This window comes from Blennius ocellaris, assembly GCF_963422515.1.
Source record: "Blennius ocellaris genome assembly, chromosome: 6".
In the NCBI taxonomy this organism is placed as follows: Eukaryota; Metazoa; Chordata; class Actinopteri; order Blenniiformes; family Blenniidae; genus Blennius; species Blennius ocellaris.
Window position 1 is genome coordinate 13715119 of NC_137655.1, and position 19620 is coordinate 13734738.

Consider the following 19620-nt stretch of genomic DNA (forward strand, 5'->3'; position numbering starts at 1 on the left):
GGCTTTAGTATTCATAGAGAACACTAACTTTCAGTTAAATGACTGTCAACAATCGTCCCAGTTAAATAAGGAGATGCATTATCACTACACAGGCACGGGGGGGGGGGAAACAAGTATTCGTTTTGTTCCATCATTCAGTTAGAGTATAAAGATTACAGGCATAACTTTGCAATTTGCTCCACTTTTATTAACATGTTGTTTTGCATGATCATATGTTTCAGAGAACTCATGCATTGCTTATCAACAGTTATTCGAGCCTTATGCTTTCTGTCATGTTTGACTTAATGGGAGACTTTAATCATTATTCATCTCAAAAATACCTTTCTCTTTTTTACTATGGCTCAATTGGTGAGTCAGGTTCAGTTTGGAAAGTTGGGGGTTGATTCACCCTTTTCCTGTCCATGTGGCCAACACACCAACTTCTGTTTGCTCCCATGGCAGCCATTGCTTTTGGTTTCTGAATGATTGGATAAATGTGATTAACAGCGTAAAGCCCTTTGTGATATAAAAGTCAATTTGATTTTGTTGTTGACGCTATTATTTGACAATATTGTTTGTCACAGTATAATTCAACAGAATGGGAGGAGTAACATGTTTTATGGGGAAGTACTATTCATGGTTGATATAAACCCGTATAGATATACAACATACAGTATGTGTAGGACATGAATAGGAGAAGCCTATTGGCCGGCATGTCCCTCTCGCTGGCCTGATGTGACACACGCCCGATAAAAGGGGAGAAGATAGATGTTATTGACTCCAGCAGGGATTTACAGCAGTAAAGTAAGCAGAGTAACAACTTGCAACATCTTTATCTGCCTCTCTGAAAATAAAGTGTAGAGTGGAGATGATGAAGCCAAAATGTTCTCACACACAGACACACAGAGACACACACTGCACAACACATATGAGTCACACGGGGTACAGAGCCACTGACATAAACATTCACAAGCACTCTCATACACACAGGGCCAAATAATGAGGACTCAACAACAGCCACTGACAAGTATTTTGTGTGGTTTGGTCATGTTATTTAAGGTTATGCCGAGCACAATATGACTGATTTAATGCTTCTCGGCTTCTTTACAACTTCTTCAAGTTGATGGAACAGTGTGTGAGTGTGTTCATTTTGCAAACCTGAAATGAATTGCTTCACAAATTTCACACTTAAGTAATGGAGTGAAGGAGACATTTTCTCAGGTTAAATGACTAAATGGCACTGCAAAATATGTATCACATGCTTGGCAAACTGTAAGGCGATACATTTGCTGTCTTTTTTCACAGAAAATCTGTCTGAAGTCAGCTATGGACTCAGTTTGTGAGTCACACAAAATCACAAACTAAACCTCCTTGTGTTGATATTAGTCATGTGGTATCATGCTTATGAAGCGCCGACTGTTTGCAAATGTTCCCGTTTGCTGTGCAGTGGGCAACATGGTTGAAATTAATGTCACAGCAATGCTGACATTTTCTCTTTGGTGATGTAATGCGACATGGAGAATAAAAGAATTCAGGATGACAAGGACTCAGTCACCAACATGCAACAGTGACAACACAAAAGCTCTCTTTCAGCACCTGTACCAAGGGGAACTTGTCATCAAAGCGCAGCCAGTGTACAGTCATGTTGTTGCACACATAATGCCTTCACATAAAAGTGACTGTAAGGTGTTACCAAGCAGAGAGCGATTGTGGTAAACAGTTTGCAATAACTACACCTTCTCCTCACCTTGAACTATTTCTTGGACCTTTGCATTGAGTACCTCACACATAATCTCTTGGATTCAACTACAGGAAGATTCTCACGGGCTCCCTGAGAAAAGAAATGTCAAACTGCGTCTGAACATAAATAGCACTGAAACTGCTATATTTTCACAGCACCTGCAAAGAAGAGACCCGTACAGGTCTTTATACAAGCGGGAAGCACAGTGGTGTAGTGGTTTGCACTTTCACCTCATGGTGAGAATGTATTCAGTTTGAATACTGGTTGGACTTTAAGACCTTTCTGTGTGGAGTGTGCATGTTCTCGCTGTGCATATGTAGGGATTTCTTTTCCTCAGGGTACTTCAGTGTCCTACCACAAGGGGAAAAAAAAAAAGTATTTAAGGCTCATTGATGACTCTAAAATGTCTATGTGTGTTAGTATATGTGGTTTTCCTTATCAGGCACTGGAGACCTCTCCAGACCTTTACTTCACAGTGATTTGACCCGAGTCAGCAATGACTGGCTCCATGAAGCCAAATAACAGATGGATGGATACAATTACAATCTGAATGGTCCAAAAATGCAGTTTCACTCATGATGGTCCCTCAACCACCATGGGTTATTATTCTGTTATTGTAATTGAAATTGTTTACCTCAGACATGATATATTGTATCCTACCCACTAATAAGTGCCATGGGAAAAACACATTACTCACTTTATTTGGAGATAGTATAACTGGCTGATTAGTTTATATACTGGCTGTGCTGACAAATATCTGTAGATTATTTCAACATTCGATTGATACATAGTCAGAAATGGCTGTAAACAAACAAGACCATCATGGAAGACACTGGGAGTCTAAATCTGTTGTTATGGTAAATGGTCTAGATTTATATAGCGCCTTCTAACCACACTGAGGCAGTCCCAAAGCGCTTCACATATCAGTCATTCACCCATTCACGCTCACATTCACACACCAATGGGACAGGTTATAAACCTGTTTCCCACGCTGCACCTAAGAAAAGGCTGCTTTTCCAAAAACATTTGCCAAAGCATTATAGTGAATCTATAAAAATGTATAATCTGAAAGATAGGCCCACTGTCATGAACAGACTTGTCCAATAATTAATACTTTTGAAATTCCACTAACGTTGGAAAAAAGAACTCTTAAATCTAAAAGCATTCACACACTCAAATGCACTCACTCTCAGTATATATTTAATGTAACAGTATTGTAAATTTGAGCACCATTGGGCCCCCGTTGTCATGGCAACACGTCGATATGTCTCTGTACTTAAATATCCATTTGTTAAAGTGGTTCTTAAAAGCAAGAATTGGAAAGTCAAAAGTCCAGATGTGTGTGGCTATAAAACATCCAGATAAATGGCAGGAGATTTTTGTGTCTGGAGTATGTCAAGGTTTTAATAGTTAAGTGGCAAAGAGCTTGTTTATACCAGGACTTCCATTGTTCCCACTCAGTCCAGAGCACAGCCAGAGGGATGATGGTATTTGACCTCACTTCTCTCGGCTTACATAATCCCAGTCCTGAGGGGAGAAAACTGCCAGAACCCTCTCTCACACACACACACACACGCACGCGCACACACCTAAACCCGAAGCCAAAAATTCACTACATAACTGCCACAAGGCTTTTCCAGGCTTTTTCTTCCAACTTTCCCCACGTACGGCCTTTCCTTCAAACACACTGCCACAATGAGCTGCACACTGCTACATGTACACACACCATCCTCCAACTTTTGAGTTTGACAGTTGAGAAATTATGGTTAGAAAAGATAAAGTAGCCAAGCAACACACACACACACACACACACACACACACACACACACACACACACACACACACACACACACACACACACACACACACACACACACACACACACACACACACACACACACACACACACACACACACACACACACACACACACACACACACACACACACACACACACACACTGGAAGATTCACTTCCTGTGAGTACACCACCAAACCCTACACACATATGCACATGTACGCCAGTCAAAGTATGCACACATAGCATTTACACACAAGATGAACACACACATACACAGCCAGGAATGGATGTCTGGACACAGACGTCAGACGAGAAAGCTGATCCCAGCTGTACTGCAGCCATAAACGCTGTGGATCAGAGTGCCCTGAAACAACCCTACATGTTTCTGTATGATCTCCCTCAAATATATATACTGTATATACACATGTATGTATGTAGATTTTCAAAAGAGGGTGATGGTAGGGGGATAATCGAGGGGAAAAAAATGCAATGTAAGGAAGTTGAGAGGTTTGATAACTAACAGCAAGTCAATGAAAGACCTGTGTTCATTGCCATGTATCCAAATTCTGTTCAGACTTACCCATGTGCATGTTAGTGTGTGTGCTGATCTCTTCTCTACTCAAGCCCAGGCTCTGATTCCTGCCAAATCTAAAGTGGGAGGTGGGTTTGTTTCAACACCAGCTCTCAATTACAGGAAAAGATCAGGAGGAGGCAGAGAAGAAAGAGCACAGGAGAAGTATGGAGAGTTGTTTTTTTTTTAAACCATAGGACAGGAAGGAATATGAATATACAAACACTACCACCACTCCATCTGACACCTGGAGTAACCACAGTGTGTTTTCAGTTTCTTCCCCCAAGAGAACCGTTCCAATTCTTCAAGCACACCACTGGTGGAACCTCGTCTGTTATCACAACAGCCGAGTCTCAGCACCAAACTACCTGCAGTTACAGGCTATAACTTCTGATATTTTTCAAACATTATAAAAGACTGTTTTAAGCTGCTTGAGGTAATTTTACACACTGGCAGTCCCAGATGGCAGCGGGAGGAAAGTCTGATTTAGTTTGAATGTTGCCAGTTTTATAAGCCAGAAGCTGTGTAAAGTGACACCAGTACAGAAGCTGTGCCTTTCCTACCAGCAAGTAGCATAAAAATGTCCACCCACATCAGACAGGTTTCTCAATGGTGGTCTAATTATGAAGTTGTTGCAATACACACTGAGACACAGTCCATTGCTTTCCCCTGACATTTATAAAATACCTTATTTGAAAACATGGCAAGGACTAATTTTCGTTATATAAAGTGAGGGTAATTACACCGTTACACACACACTATCTCCTGTTGCTCTTGTGCCAGAAGAACTTTCAATAAGTGAAAGTTACTCAAACTTAAACATGGGGTAGTACTCATCTTCGCCATGTGGAAAACAGGATTCAAGGAGGACAGAGGTGGTCATATAATGAACTCCAATTTAAAATATTTCATAAAGTCGTATAAAAAAATGGTCCTCACAATCAAGTTTGTAGACCAAACCACTTTTGGTTTGACATTAATGTCCCAAGTCATTCAGGCATGTACTTTTCTTACTGCCACATCATTTATCAACATACAAATGCTGTTATCACACTCTGATCAAACAGTATTGTCTCTCTATCCTCTTATCTATTTTGACATTAAGATTTGTATTTGTGGTCAAGATTAGTGCACAGTGGAAACTTCAAAGTTCCTTGAAGTATTAAAGATCTTGTGCCAAGGTGTTTTGAAAACAATCAAAGGCATTAAAGATATAAGGTGACATCAAATAGAAAAAAAGATCATATAAATATTGTAAGGAGAGCATGTTTGTGATTTAAAAACACAATCTTGTCACTGCAGTTCCTATCATACCCACAAATGCCACCACAATACATTCAAAGGTGTCCAAGAAAAAAGTGTTTTTTACTAACACAAGATGTGCAGTACAGTCCACAGGTTCATTGCATGAAGATGATAAAATGAGGCGGCTTTCTTTTCTGGCTGATCTATTGGCTTGACCACTGGTCAGTGACTTCTCACCCTCATCTCCATAGTAACAAAAAGGCAGAGATTGAGGGGGGTTAACCCTTAACCTGGACTGTGTGTGTGCGCGCGTGTGTGTGGGTGTGTGTTTGCAACTGGGTGCACCCGTGGGAATAGCAGTCAAGCTCCAAAGCTTGTTTTGACTTTAACACCCATTATGCATCAACCCCCTCCTCAAACTCACCAACAGAGAGAGAGAGAGAGAGAGGGAGAGGGGGGAGAGAGAGAGAGAGAGAGAGAGAACTCATTACTATGTCCCCCTATTTCTCAGGCCATAAACTGCCCTCAGCACCCACCCTGCATCTATCCATCCAACAACTCTCTGACCCGTGTTTGTCCATATATCCATATATTAGTTGGAAGATGGCACAGCCACGAGAAAGATGTGAGATGACATCACACAGTTTAAGGCAGCATGGACTCAAGTAATTAGGACAACGCTCCATACAGGCAGCGGTAAAAAGGGAATAGTATAATAAAGCACTGACGATGCAATGCAATGACGTCACAGCATTATACGTTAGTCATAGCTGCCCTACATTTCCTAATCTATCCCAAAATATCTGGCATGTTGCAACCACTACCAGTCAGAAAAGTTCAGAATTTCTGTACTTGTAGGTTTTCTTAAATCAAAGATTGCAATCATTCATTCTTTTCATTCATCCAAAGTCCGTTTCCTCAATATTTTGATGTTATCTTTCTTATCTATTTAATAAATGAGAGCGATTCTATTGAACGTACTGAGAAATTTAATTAATTATTCTTGTATAGGTTTTTTTTTTTTTTTTTAAATTTTGGTGCCTTCCTCTGTTTTGAGGGACAGTGAAAAATAAGCACTGTTCCAGGCAGGAAACATGACTGCAGTCCCATTTTGGCATGAAAATGATTTAAACTACAAGACGCTGAACACTGTCAGGGGGAAGCGTCACTGCAACTCATTCAAAATCCAATTGAACCAAACTGTTACCCAAACATGGAAAGCACGGGGGGAGATGAATGCAAACTATCTGTGAGCCATACACACACTTGTGTAGACTTGTGCATACACACACGGAGCACAAATCAATACAAGTTCCACAATGTGCGTGTGTGTGTGTGTGTGTGTGTGTGTGTGTGTGTGTGTGTGTGTGTGTGTGTGTGTGTGTGTGTGTGTGTGTGTGTGTGTGTCACGTTGACATTAATGGCATTCTCTTCACATGACTGCCAGACAGAAGATACAAGGAAGGGATGAGAAAAAATGAGTAAAAAGCAGCAAAGGGAAAAGATCTATTTGTGCAAGTGTGCGCTCATTTAACAGTCAGCACTGAAAAAGGTTTGAAAATCACATTTATGGGGAGAAATGTGTCCGCAGAAATAATCCTGAATCGAGAAGATTAATTACGTGCACGTCTTTGTGCAGCTATGTGTGTGAGTTTGTGTATAGCATGTGTCAGGCCTCCTTTCAGTATTCATGAAGTGAAGGAGTAATGTAAAGGTGATGACAAGGAGCTTGTTGTTTACTGCTGCGAGTGGCAGTTTGCAACACTAATGAATGTGAATGATGGTGCATGCGTGTTTGTGTACAAGAGTGTATTTTCACATACAGTATAGCTGAGGAGCAGGACACGTGGTGACTGCAGAGACACTGGGGTTCTGCTCTTCTGTTTTAATTGGTGGATTTGAATATTAAAGATCAATGTTAAGGTTATATTTACCTCTTGGTGGGTTAAGCACAGAATTGAATTTAGATTAAATCCTGCCTTGACTATGAGAAAGCATTGGAGGTGCAATTGTGATGCTGCACTACAAAAGACAAGGGTTCAAAGGATAATTTGCACGAAACAAACCAGTTTCCTTTTGAACCACCACCACCACCACCACCACCCCCCCACCCCCATAATCCCAGGGAATGACAGGGCAAAGCAATGTCTCACTGAAGATGAAAGCAAGTAGCGTCATTGCTGGCATCAACCCTGTCATGGTAACCCCATTTGTAACCATAACAACAACAGGTAAATACAGGTAAGGGAGAAGATCAAGGGTCAGGATCTTTGTCACACATTGCTTTGATGGAAATTAGATAGGTGGACAAAGGCCCAGTGATATTTGTAAAACATGAAGAGGTTTGATGATTGTTGTTTTTGTAATTATTGTATTTATTATTGTTTAGAATAGACAAAACACACAGGCTCGCTTCAAATACAACTGGCTCGAAGACTTGTGTGATAATGAGTTTTTCTAAATGGAGTTTCTCAAACGCTAATTGATTCTCACTGATGAAGCTGAGGTGTCCCATCCCGATGGTCTGTTTGTGACAAAAACACATTTAGGGGAGGTACTAGATTTTCGATTGCACAAACATTATGATTAGAAGGTCGACATTATTCAGCACAGCATAACATTTACCTGGAAGAAAATCTATGGCTGACAAATGGATGAACGTACAAAAAGATATAACTAATGAATACAAAACAGGAAGCTGGATGAGTCACTGAGGTGTAACAGGTGTACCACAAAATTGGTAAAAACCCTCACACTCAAAGAGCATTAATATCACAGTGCACTGCCACGGCCAACATGCCAGAAGACAGCCAGGCACAAATCAAATTATGAATCAGTAAGAATCACCCACCGCTGTCTTTGCTGGGTATTGATTGAATAACATTCGCTTTTATGTCTGAATATCTTCCTGTTTCGAAATTCTGCAGGCAGAAAACTTTCTAATGGAATCAATGCAAACAGCTTCATATCGAGCAGTTTCACTGTTCTGCATGCTGTGTTGATGTCAAGCGGGCACAAAAGCTTTTCTTTTGTCTGGACGTTCACTGAGTCGCGGTACGAGATTATCATTGCCACGCATCACACTCAAGTAAGCTTTGATCCCAGCGATCCAAAGGCATGGCATGGCGAGAAATTCTCAAAAGCAGAAACACTACTATTCAAAACAAAATTCCAATTGGCTGTCTTCAAGAGTTCTTCTTGTGAGAATACAATTATACACATTTTATGAAATGAGTTGACAATGCAGCTATGAGTTTCATCCTCATCTCATGGCCTAAAATACAACCAAATCCAGCTCAAGTCCACGTACTTTCTCATCAAACAACAAATAAACAAATGCAAACAGAACAGAAAACAAAAACCTACTGGAGTTGGCAGTAACTCCTTTCAGAAGCCCCTTGGGCTACGGGAAGTGAGCGTATCAGATATTGTTATACTGAAGCCCCTGAAAACATAAGTTTGTTTTTATTCCTTATTTAGCTTTAAAGAAAAAACAAAGCAAACCAAACACCCTGCCATTATAACAACTCAGGTCACTCGGGTGACATTAACAATGGTTTTTCCTGTCCAAAGTTTTCATTTGGAGGCCCACTCATTTGCCAATAACATAAAATACAACAAAAAACAATCTTAATATATATATAGTACACCCTCTAAATAACAAACATTACTTTGAACCCAACTCTATTCAAACCTAACTCCACTGCCCTTGTTTTCATACTGTATGTCTTCACACATGAACAAAGGGATTGTTACATCCAATGATTTATAGACATGGTAAATAAGTAAAAGAGTTGCTGTAGTCATCAAATGCAAATGGGCTTAATATATGATGACAATAAACTGAAGGTATAAAACTAGGAGAAGTATCTGGAGTGGTAATTCCGTTATTATCTCTTGGTCAATATGTCTTTAAAAAAATTATATTGCAATATTTTGCCAAAAAAAAAAAAAAGGAACTGGCCGACATTGATAAGCTGACTGGTTAAAGTACCAAGTCGTCAGCAGCAGAGGCTCAAACAGCCAGGGGGGGGGATAGCTGGTTGAACTGCTGACTCAGCAAGCATGCCTCTTCTTCTATTTCCATAGCAACACATTCATTCTCATCTACAAAGCTTCATACCTGAAGGAGTGTTTTGTTTCACCTGCTTGGCTCCGTCAGGAACACTGTGTGTGGCTCTGCACGAGATTCACCTCATTTTGCATGACACCTGCTCTTTAAGACCACAGAACATATACAGAGAAATGCATCACTGTTGGAGGAGATTAATTCACGCTTTCATCGCCAAGCCGTGGTCCCGAGAGAGCTGGGAGGAGACGTTGGGGAAAAGGACTGCAGGGGGGGATTGCGGAGGGTAATGGGTTATACTAGGTGTGTCTGTCTGTGTGTGTGTCTGTTCTCAAGCAATAAATGCTGCGTCCACAGTGAAGCGCTCTCTCCAAGGAGCACTAAAACAAGCCCAGACTGGCCACAACTGGACTTTGTATACCTTAATAAGGTGTGAGACTGCTCCAGTCTCAATATTCACTAAACTACTGGAAACAGTATCAGCAATGCTGAAGCAGTGAGTTAATGAAACATTAATAGTTCTAATATGTTTCTGGATTCCAGTTTGATTACTGCTGGGAGAAAACACAAATCAAAATGTCACTTTGTGCATTAGAAACACAGGATTTCGTCTACGAAGTATGTAAAGAACAAATGTCATAATGGAAGACTTTGCAACGGTTTCAATAAAAACACATTACTACAGTTAGAATCTGGATTTTCAGGGTTTTTTTTTTGGTGCATTTTTTCTGAGCTGAGTACCTGGCTTAAAAAGGTACCCTGCAGGGATCGGGGAAGTTTAATGCACGAATTGAAATGGAGCCTTAAGTGTTAGTGCGGAAATGTCACTGATTGTTTCCATTCCGGGTTATGGCCAAGAGTGAATGACTTCACACTGCTGCCGCACTTCATCACACAAAAGGGCTCCACTGCTTCAATCAATGGCTTGCTTACCTGATAAGTCAAGCACTGAGTAGGGGGATGTGAGAGCCGATGGTGATGCCTTTGTTTGTCTTAATTTGCATTGCATCACTCCTAAACAGGTGCATCATTAGACTCGGAGCAAGGGGAACATTGATGGATACAAAGCACTTGTATGACAAGTCTTACTCTGAAAAATCCCACCACGCATTACTCCCACAGCGATCCAGACATCTAAACATAAAAGACATCTAACACAAACATATCTATCAGAACTGCGAGGAATCTTTCTGTATTGCACTGCACACACTGCCTCGTGAGATAAACTGATTGCAGTTCAATCATTTTCTATTGAATATTATGCAATATTTCTAATGCATGCTTGAATGAAACTTAAACTTTTATAAAGGTTTAGCATTTTTTCTCACACCATCAGGTGCATATTAACACTTCACATCAAACTCAGATATAAATCTCAATTAAGCCAAATATTGTACATGCCGAATCCGTTCTTATACAACTGAGATTGTTTAAAACAACTCTAGACATACTAGACATTGCACCACAGATCATTCTTAAAAAAACAAAAAACAAAACAGCATTACAAACCAAAAACAATTTCAACTAAACCAGGCAATTTCAGCTCACCACAACTGGCAATTATCTCTTAACTTTAGATTCCTCCTGAAATTAAAATAGCAATCAACAATTTTGCAGCTCAGTGCTCATAATATCACACTTTGCCGTTTCACTGCTTCCACACAGCCACAAGACAATGCACTGCATGGGAAGTAAACAAAGCTTCCAGTGAGTTATGAAACCTTCAGACTCCTGCAGGCTGTGGGTAACTGGACTTCACCAGGAGTCGGGTGACTGTTAACACCAACCACTGACCCTTTGTCTCCTTGTCTCCTGAGTTCAGCTCTATAAAACCTCAGCGGCAACGCAGGAAAGACACCCAATATGTCACTCTGCTCATCAGATAACATGATGTCACCAGCGATCTGCGTCTGTAAATGTATGTGGAAACCAAAGCAATGCACTCGTCTTCACCTCATTAAAACTTTGCAGACAGTGTAGATATGCGTTCTGTTAAGTTGTGCCCTTTATGCAATTTTATTTGTGAGCTCGTCTACTAAACAATCCATGCTGCAATCGATGTCACTGCATGGACATCCACAACATATTACAGACTTCAACCAACTGTGCAGCGGCTGTGCCAGCTGTGTGCTGAACACACTGTTCCTATTAGTCTATTTGTCCTTAAAGTCTCCCACCAAATTCCACTTCAAGACGCAGCAGCACCTCGCAGTTTCAACCAACCCTAAAGTTATGTTTTGTGCATTTTCAACTGTGCGCAAAAAGCATTTGACAACTACATGATGTCCAATGCTGGATTGGCGGATTACTGCAGAGTCAAAGAAAGTGTCCAACCTTCACTGGGGAGTTCCTGGTGGCTACGGGCAGCTCTCTGATCGCAGTGCCCGGAGGAGAAGCGCATATCCCGGCCGCGTATCCCTGCAGCGAGCCGCCGGGTAGGGACTGCCTGCCGCCGTTCCCTCGCTGGGGCCGCTGCTTGATGCCGTCCAGGAGCCGAACCAAGAGGATGTTCGCCGGCAGGTCGTCCACCCCGCAGTCCACGAGGATGCGGCACTCCGGACAGCGCAGCTCGTTCCGGGAGCTGACGATGTTCTCCAGGCAGCGGCGGCAGAAGGTGTGCTGGCACGGCAGCACCTTGGCCGTGGTGTCCAGGCGCTCCAGGCACACCGAGCACTCCAGCAGATCCAGCAGCGACGAGGAGTCGTCCATGTCGGCGGAGAGGGTGAGCATCTGGGCTTCAGTGTCTGGGCGACTGTTCCGTGTTCCGTGGGAATGAAGGACCGGGGACGCAGAACATTCTGGGAGGCGAACCAGCGGGGAAGAAGCCCACGGACGCCTCGCAACGGTGTCCCCTGAACGGCGCGTTGTTGCCTCTATGTTGGGTATTAAATGTTCTCCGCTGCTGCTGTGCGCCTCTTAACGTCTCTGTCTTCCTCTGCGTGTTTGCGCTCTTCTCTGGCTCTCCGCGTCTCTCTCTCTCTCTCTCTCTCTCTCTGGCTCTCCGCGTCTATCTCTCTCTCTCTTTCTCTCTCTCCAGCAGCTGTGCAGAAAGCAGTGAGATCACGCTCTCATCATCATCATCATCATCATACGCGCACGGATCACAATTGCGACGCGCGCTCACTCACGTACCACAGACAGATTGATAAAGACTCAGAGAGATGGAGAGAGTCGAGGGGGGGGGGGGGTCAACAGACACAAACAACTCCACAGCTTTTTCTCTCCTCACTCCATCAGGCGGACTGGTTAAAGAGGGAAGACTGGGCTTGAGGTGTCGCACCTTTCCGCCAGACCCGCGCGAGCGTATGTCATCTCACCTGCGCAACAAAGGCAAGCTCGTGCAAGCAGCCCAAACAATCCATACACACAAGCACGCCGTTTCAAGGGACGTAACAAAAGCAGGGATTCATGTGTTGTCGTTTTGAATAAAATTAAAACTAAATGCATGTACATCACGCGAACACCAAATCGGTGGAAGGAAAGACGCATTGGTATCAATTTCCAAGCTGTCTTTCATGATGATGACTTCCTGACAGAGCAGGCGTCCCTTTGATTACCTCAGGAAAACTGACGGGTTTGGGAAGAAGCGGTTTACGGCGTCACCTGGTGGCCGAGAAGTGATTTGTTTTTCGTATGAGTCTTTACATGCCAGCGTCCATCGTATTTGAGGTATGTGTGCTGGAGTCCACCCGGGGCAGGTCAGTCCACCACAGGGCTACACACACACACACACACACACACACACACACACACACACACACACACACACACACACACACACACACACACACACACACACACACACACACACACACACACACACACACACACACATACACACACTGTCTTGAAGTACCCGGGGACCCATGCATGCATAGGGGACAACATAGCATACAAACTATACACAAAAGTCCAAAGTCCCCCTCCAGCCCAACTTGGCTGATACCCAGAATCTTATCACTTGGGGGGTGGAAGTCTAGTAATAAGTTCAATATACAGGGCCCAATATAATGTTATGAGATTCACTGTAAGATTTTAAAGCTATATTGTTGAATGGGTGTCAGAAACTGCACCCTACACCTCTGCACTGAATCTCTTCAATCAAACGGTGTAACCTTCACATTCTTTATTGCACAGGTTTATGGTGTTATGGTGCACAACTTGTAAATGTGTTAGTGTTTTCTCTTGTTATTCATGTTGACAGGTGTGTGTTTGTGTGGTGGAGAGAAATTTATTACTGTTGTGACTAATATGTGTGAGGACAAAATGTGGAATTGAGATTTATGTTAAAATTGAGTTGAAATTGAGTTTTATGTTAAAATTGAGTAAATGCTGTTGAGAGCAGAGCTTGGTATGTCAATGAGGCGTGTGTGTGTGTGTGTGTGTGTGTGTGTGTGTGTGTGTGTGTGTGTGTGTGTGTGTGAGTGTGTGTGTGTGTGTGTGTGTGTGTGTGTGTGTGTGTGTGTGTGTGTGTGTGTGTGTGTGTGTGTGTGTTTTGTTTCTCAGCCTTCAGTGTAGTCTGGCTTTGGTTGTCCACCTGTTCAGACCTGCCTCGATCCCACATTCAGGAGGGGCGTGGAGTGATTTTTGGCAACTGTGTGAAGAGAGTGTGAGTGTGTGTGTGTGTGTGTGTGTGTGTGTGTGTGTGTGTGTGTGTGTGTGTGTGTGTGTGTGTGTGTGTGTGTGTGTGTGTGTGTGTGTGTGTGTGTGTGTGTGTCTGTGTGTGTGTGTGTGTGTGTGAGCGCTCGCACTGGTAGTGGTATGTGGGATTGTGTTTGTGTTTGTTAGACTAAAGTGACGCCTTCCTGGTTGAGGGGTGGGCCTGCTACTTGCCACCCACGATGAAAACCAAAGGGAGTACTGTTCAGGGATATAATGTCTCTGTGTGTGAGTGTGGTATGCAAACAGATTTAAATTGATTAATCAGCCCTCAAACTACAGATTACTATAAGTTTACAGCGTTGGAAAAGGCTTTACAGCGTTATTTTATGACAGCACTGGACACATTATTTTGCTCTCCACTGTCAAATGCTTGTATGGATTGAAAGAAGCTTTCACTGGAGACAAAGCATAACAACACAATGTTGCTCAGTGATTAAAGTGAACTGAAAACAAAGCTATAAATAACTTGCTGTTTGTTTTAAAACATTCAAAATTGCTCAGAAAATGATATTTGGTAAAGTTTTTTCGCACTTGTAATGGGGTAATTGAAATTCTTTCTGCCTCTTCTTTTGGCAGTTAGGAGAAAAGGCTCAATTTGCATTTCATCTACATTGGCCTGCCATTTCTTACAGGTCTATTTTTATCCACATTTCCACAGAACATTATAATGTCACAGTAATTCAGCCATGGAAAACGTGTGCTGTTGTCAGGCTCTGATTTTGAATGCCACACTCGCGCAGCGGCCCACAAGTGTTGGCAATAAGCCCAAATTCATGGCATTTCCCTCACTCTCTCTTGCTCTCTCTCTCTCTCTCTCTCTCTCTCTCTCTCTCTCGCTCCTCATCATACCCACTCATGTCTTAGGTTCGTTGTGTTTCATCTGCTTAATACAATTCTCCACAGCCACTGATTCAGAATTAGAGGTGGAACTACAGGGAGAAGCGAACAAAAATGATTGTTGGTTGAAAATCCCCTCAATCCATTTAAGCAGGACAGGAAGGGATCCCTGATGCATGCAGTGCTGTCAATAACCGACAAAAGGTGGATGCTATTTAACCAGTACACGTGTCAATTAGGAATGACGACTGTGTTTGGGTGGCACAAGCCCTCTTCAGGTGTTTCAATGATGAGCTTAAATAAAGTACAATTGTCGGTTTGCACAGTTTGCAGAGGATTCAAGTTTAGTCATAGCAGTTTGACTGAGATTAAAAGAGTGTCATCATTTTGGTCCCAAGTTGTTTTTGCAATTTGTGGGTTGAGCCTCAGGAAATTTCCTGTATAATTATGCTGCATGGTGTAAAAAAGAAGATTTTTTTTTTTTTTTTTTTGCAGAAAACATGTACCATAAATCTAAACTTCAATCATTATGACTTTACTTCATTTACATTTTCATTTTCACTGCTGTCTTTCCAACAGTTTAATCTGACAGCATCAGTTGTATCCGGCTCAAATTTACTTTACTTACACGTCATATTGACTTTTTCTCATAGATACTCCTCTAACCTGCTCAACTTCATCAATGATAATCCTACTTCATCTTTCATTGCGCACAAAACACAAGGGTTAAGTTGTTGCTAAGAAAGATGAAACTTGTGTGCTTGAAATAATAAAGAAAATTGAAGAATATGTAATGTGTGTATTCATAGTGTGTGTGTGTGTGTGTGTGTGTGTGTGCGAGAAAGAAAGAGAGAGTGAGAGAGCGAGAGAGAGAGAGCGAGAGAGAGAGGAGGGAGAGAGTCTACCTATAGCATGCACCTCTCTCTCATTGGCCAATGTTTTTCGTTGGCGCAAAAGTAGGTTAGCTGACATGGCAGTTACCATGGCAACCATCTCTGCTTCCTCATCGAATAATAGTTAAAGGTTGTGCGTGTGTGTATGTGTGTGTGTGTGTGTGTGTTGGGGGACTAACACAAATAATGACAAGGCCATTTTGACTTTCTTTGCAAGATGCGTGAGGAAACTTTTAATGTTGCACTTTATATGTGGGAATATTCGCACATTTTGGAGACCCTACTGATATACTCTACCCGCAACGTTATACATGTGAATTTCCTTTTTCCAGTGGAAACTAGATGTTTTACATACAGTGGAGAATATAAACACTGTTTTGACTGTCGCCATAATCCTGGATTAAATGATAATATGTACAGTATGTCCCACCATCCTGACTGTAAATATCAAACATGAGAAAATAGCTATCCCAGTTTTAGTCTTTCCATTTCTATATTGGATTGGTTTTGACTTTGAAGAATGTTGAGTCCTGTTTCAAACATATAGGTCAACATCCATATCGTCCAGCCTCATAAAAAGCACAAGAAAGTTTGTTTTTAATGAATTTGTAGTAAAATTAAGTCTCACTCACTTCATTATACCAAGAAGCAAATTAGGTCTCTGCTGACTGCCAAGTTCTCTGAGCTGCAGCACTTTGATTGGGGTTCTGAAGGAGTTATATATTTAAAAGAAACAAGAAAAAAGGATAACTGGTGTGTGACAGCTGCTGCGCTCTTTGGAAACTCGGAACTCCTCCATAAATGCATGTTGACCACATGACTCCACTCATAATTACATTTACTGGCCAAGTAATTAAGTGATCAGCTCAGATGTCCTGTGTTGAGCGTAGTTTATTGAAGGATGACCGACAATAGAGACTAAGAATGAAGGGATTGCATTGACTAAGCAAATGTATGTTGCAACCACCAATATTTTCAACATTGGGAGGGACAACAAATTTAACTTTAACTGCATCAGATTCGTTGTAGTTTACAAAACATTGGAAGGCTATTTAAACAAAAATATATTTAAAAAAGGGCTTTTGAATTGAACCAGTTCTTCACTTTCTTCCATTAATTACATTTCTGGATAGGGCGACGTTCACACTGGAGGAGTCTTGGCATCTTTGAAAAATTATAGTTTTAAATCACATCACCGCTCTGAACCTGACCTTTTAAGTGTATTTGTTGACCTTTTAGTTATAGCTGAAGCTGGCAACCCCGTGGCTCTTGTATTGCTGGCTCTTGAACGTTTCTTCTGTTCAAAGAAAATGCTAATTATTGCACCTTCTATTTTATATAACTTGATGCTCACTGAGGCCATTAGCTGAACAATGCATATAGTATAGAACAGCCTCCCTATTGTGCAAACATGAACTTGCATAAACATAAACATAATTATTCTTGCTGGCCTTTCACTGCTATTGCACATTATCCCTAACTGGTCTTATTCATTATGTTGATTATTTTTTGGTCGCTTGTAAATGTAAACAGTTGTGAGATTTGAGTTGCATTTGGTTGCATCTAATCTTTACATTTGATGAAGCATTGTTGTCTTATCTTGTTCACCGCTTTGTTCAACTTCTGCTGTTTGCAAATGTGCTATGTTATAAATCAACTAACTGGACTTCAGCAGGGGCATCCCAAGAACATTGGTGTTATCTAGTTTCATTACAGGTCAACTGAAATGTCCCAAGCATGCATTTTATACACTTTTAGCAATCATGGGCAAACTGACTTGACAGATGTTCAGAAGACACGCTCCACATCGAGCGGAAGAAGGGCTCATGTGTTCACTGTTCTATCAAGGCATCTTCGTATCAAGTTGAGTGGGAAGGTAAAAGTGGTAAGAAAAAGTAAGCAACTAACAGAAATAGCGACAGGGGGGAAAAAAAGTAAAGCAAAGTCAGATTAAGCACTTGGAGGAGCTTCACATAAAGAGGAGCAGGGCTGGAATTAGTGTATCTGGAGACAATTGACACAGACCAAGGGAATGAGTCAAAAGGGTCACGCTCCATTTGTCAAGACACAGTTGAAACAGAAACATTGTCAGAGGAGCGTTATCTGGCCTGAGGAGAAGAATAATTAGAGCATTGCTTTGTGATCCATCTTTTCCCCTTTCAGATGAGATTCTTCATGCACAAGAGCTTTTTGGTGGTATGTTGTTGACATATTACAGTACATTGACAGATGATGTTCGCTTAACTTACATCGACACACAATTCATCCACTTTTACTGCAGCTCATGTTTGCTGACCAAATCAACAGGTCGGGTGACTTATCATGTGATGATATTATGTAACAGATATAACGGTATTTTGTTTTGGACTTTTTCTTTCATATGTTGGTTAAAAAATTATACGATATTAAATAGAGCGATTGAAGATTGTAGAAGAACTCTCTTGTTAAGTTAACTGACTTAACTGTAACAGTAATGGAATGATTGATCCTGGTTACATTAGCTCGAATAAATAGATAACATGGAGCTTTAACGAGACTGTCTAATGTTTTCTGAGAGTCTGCCTGTAGATAAAATGTCAGTCCCTTTGAAAGAGATTGAAAATCTCCCCTTTTTTTGATAATTATTTAATTGATTAAATTTTTGTGAGGCAAGTACAATATATCTTCAACCTCACTCTACTCATATGTGATTGTTAAAGGGTTAAATGTGTTGCAAATGACTGAACGTCATTGCTTGTATTTTCTGGTTGATGTGTCCCAGATTGTCTCGCTTCTCATTGATTTAATTATTTATGGAATTTTCATTTGACATGGTGTTTCTGATATTCTCCATTCCACCTCATGCAGAGTCCATCAAAGTTATTTTTCCTGCACACCATCCATCATCATAAATACTTTTTTTTGTGCATAATATGTGTTTTTGTCCAGTTTCTAACAGAGCAGTCATCACTCTCTCAGCAGAACCCATCACTCTTCTTGTTATCCTCTCCTCATCCCCTCTTTATCCTCTCTTCTCATCTAATCTCTTCTTGTCTCATCCTCCTTTTCAGTCAGGAAGCTCTGGCTCGACATCAATGAGACGGTGAAGGAGGTGGGGGACAGGCAGAGAAGAAAGAGTGGAGAGGACAGGATATACAGGAGGAGAAAAAAATAGATGAAGGGAAGAGAAAATACAGAAAGAGAAAGTGACCAAGGAGGAGAAAAAGGTGAAAAGGACAAAAAGCAAAGCGGAGGATGAAGGGAAATCCAGAGACAGAGGCAAAGAGGGAGAGTAAGTAATTACAGGACCGCCAGTGTTTTCAAAGCCTCACTTTTATCTCATTCTTCCTGTGGCTGAGAAAAGGAGAGAGAGCGGAAGAGAGAGAAGGGGGAGGAGGAGAGGAAGACTAAAGTCCGAGGTTTACTCCAACACAGACACCAGGCACCAGTCAGACACATCACAGACACGCTCACACTAATTTAGGTTTTCTGTTTCAAAGGCATTTATAATCTGAAAGCAGATTTGTGAGTGTGTGTGTGTGTGTGCGTGTGTGTGTGCGTGTGTGTGTGTGCACATTAATGGCTGTATCTTAGTATAGCATTGATATTCAACTTTTGCCTGTCCTTTCAGTATCCAATGGTTATTAATTGCAGTCAGACAGGATGTTGCTGTGGGGTTGTTATTGTGCAGCACCATCTGCTGTACCCAAATTAAACTGTGCTATCTGTTTGTTTTGCAAAATGAATCTTTAACAAAATGGTTTCACTTTACATGAAATATTAGTAGTTAGTTCTATAGTGGGGATCCTAAAGTACCCGATTCAAACATTGTTTGCAACATCTA

At 41.5% G+C, this 19620-nt stretch overlaps 1 protein-coding gene across 1 annotated transcript in view; it reads right to left on the reverse strand.

Annotated features, from left to right (window-relative positions):
• LOC308131311 (E3 ubiquitin-protein ligase SH3RF3-like) overlaps positions 1–12312 on the reverse strand; it is a 95580-nt gene extending 83268 nt beyond the window's left edge. Inside the window, exon 1 of the mRNA XM_080498008.1 lies at positions 11740–12312. Coding sequence (XP_080354134.1) covers positions 11740–12135 — 396 coding nt within the window. The 5' untranslated portion in view covers positions 12136–12312. The remainder of the gene's footprint in view (positions 1–11739) is intronic.
• Positions 12313–19620: the final 7308 nt, after the last annotated feature.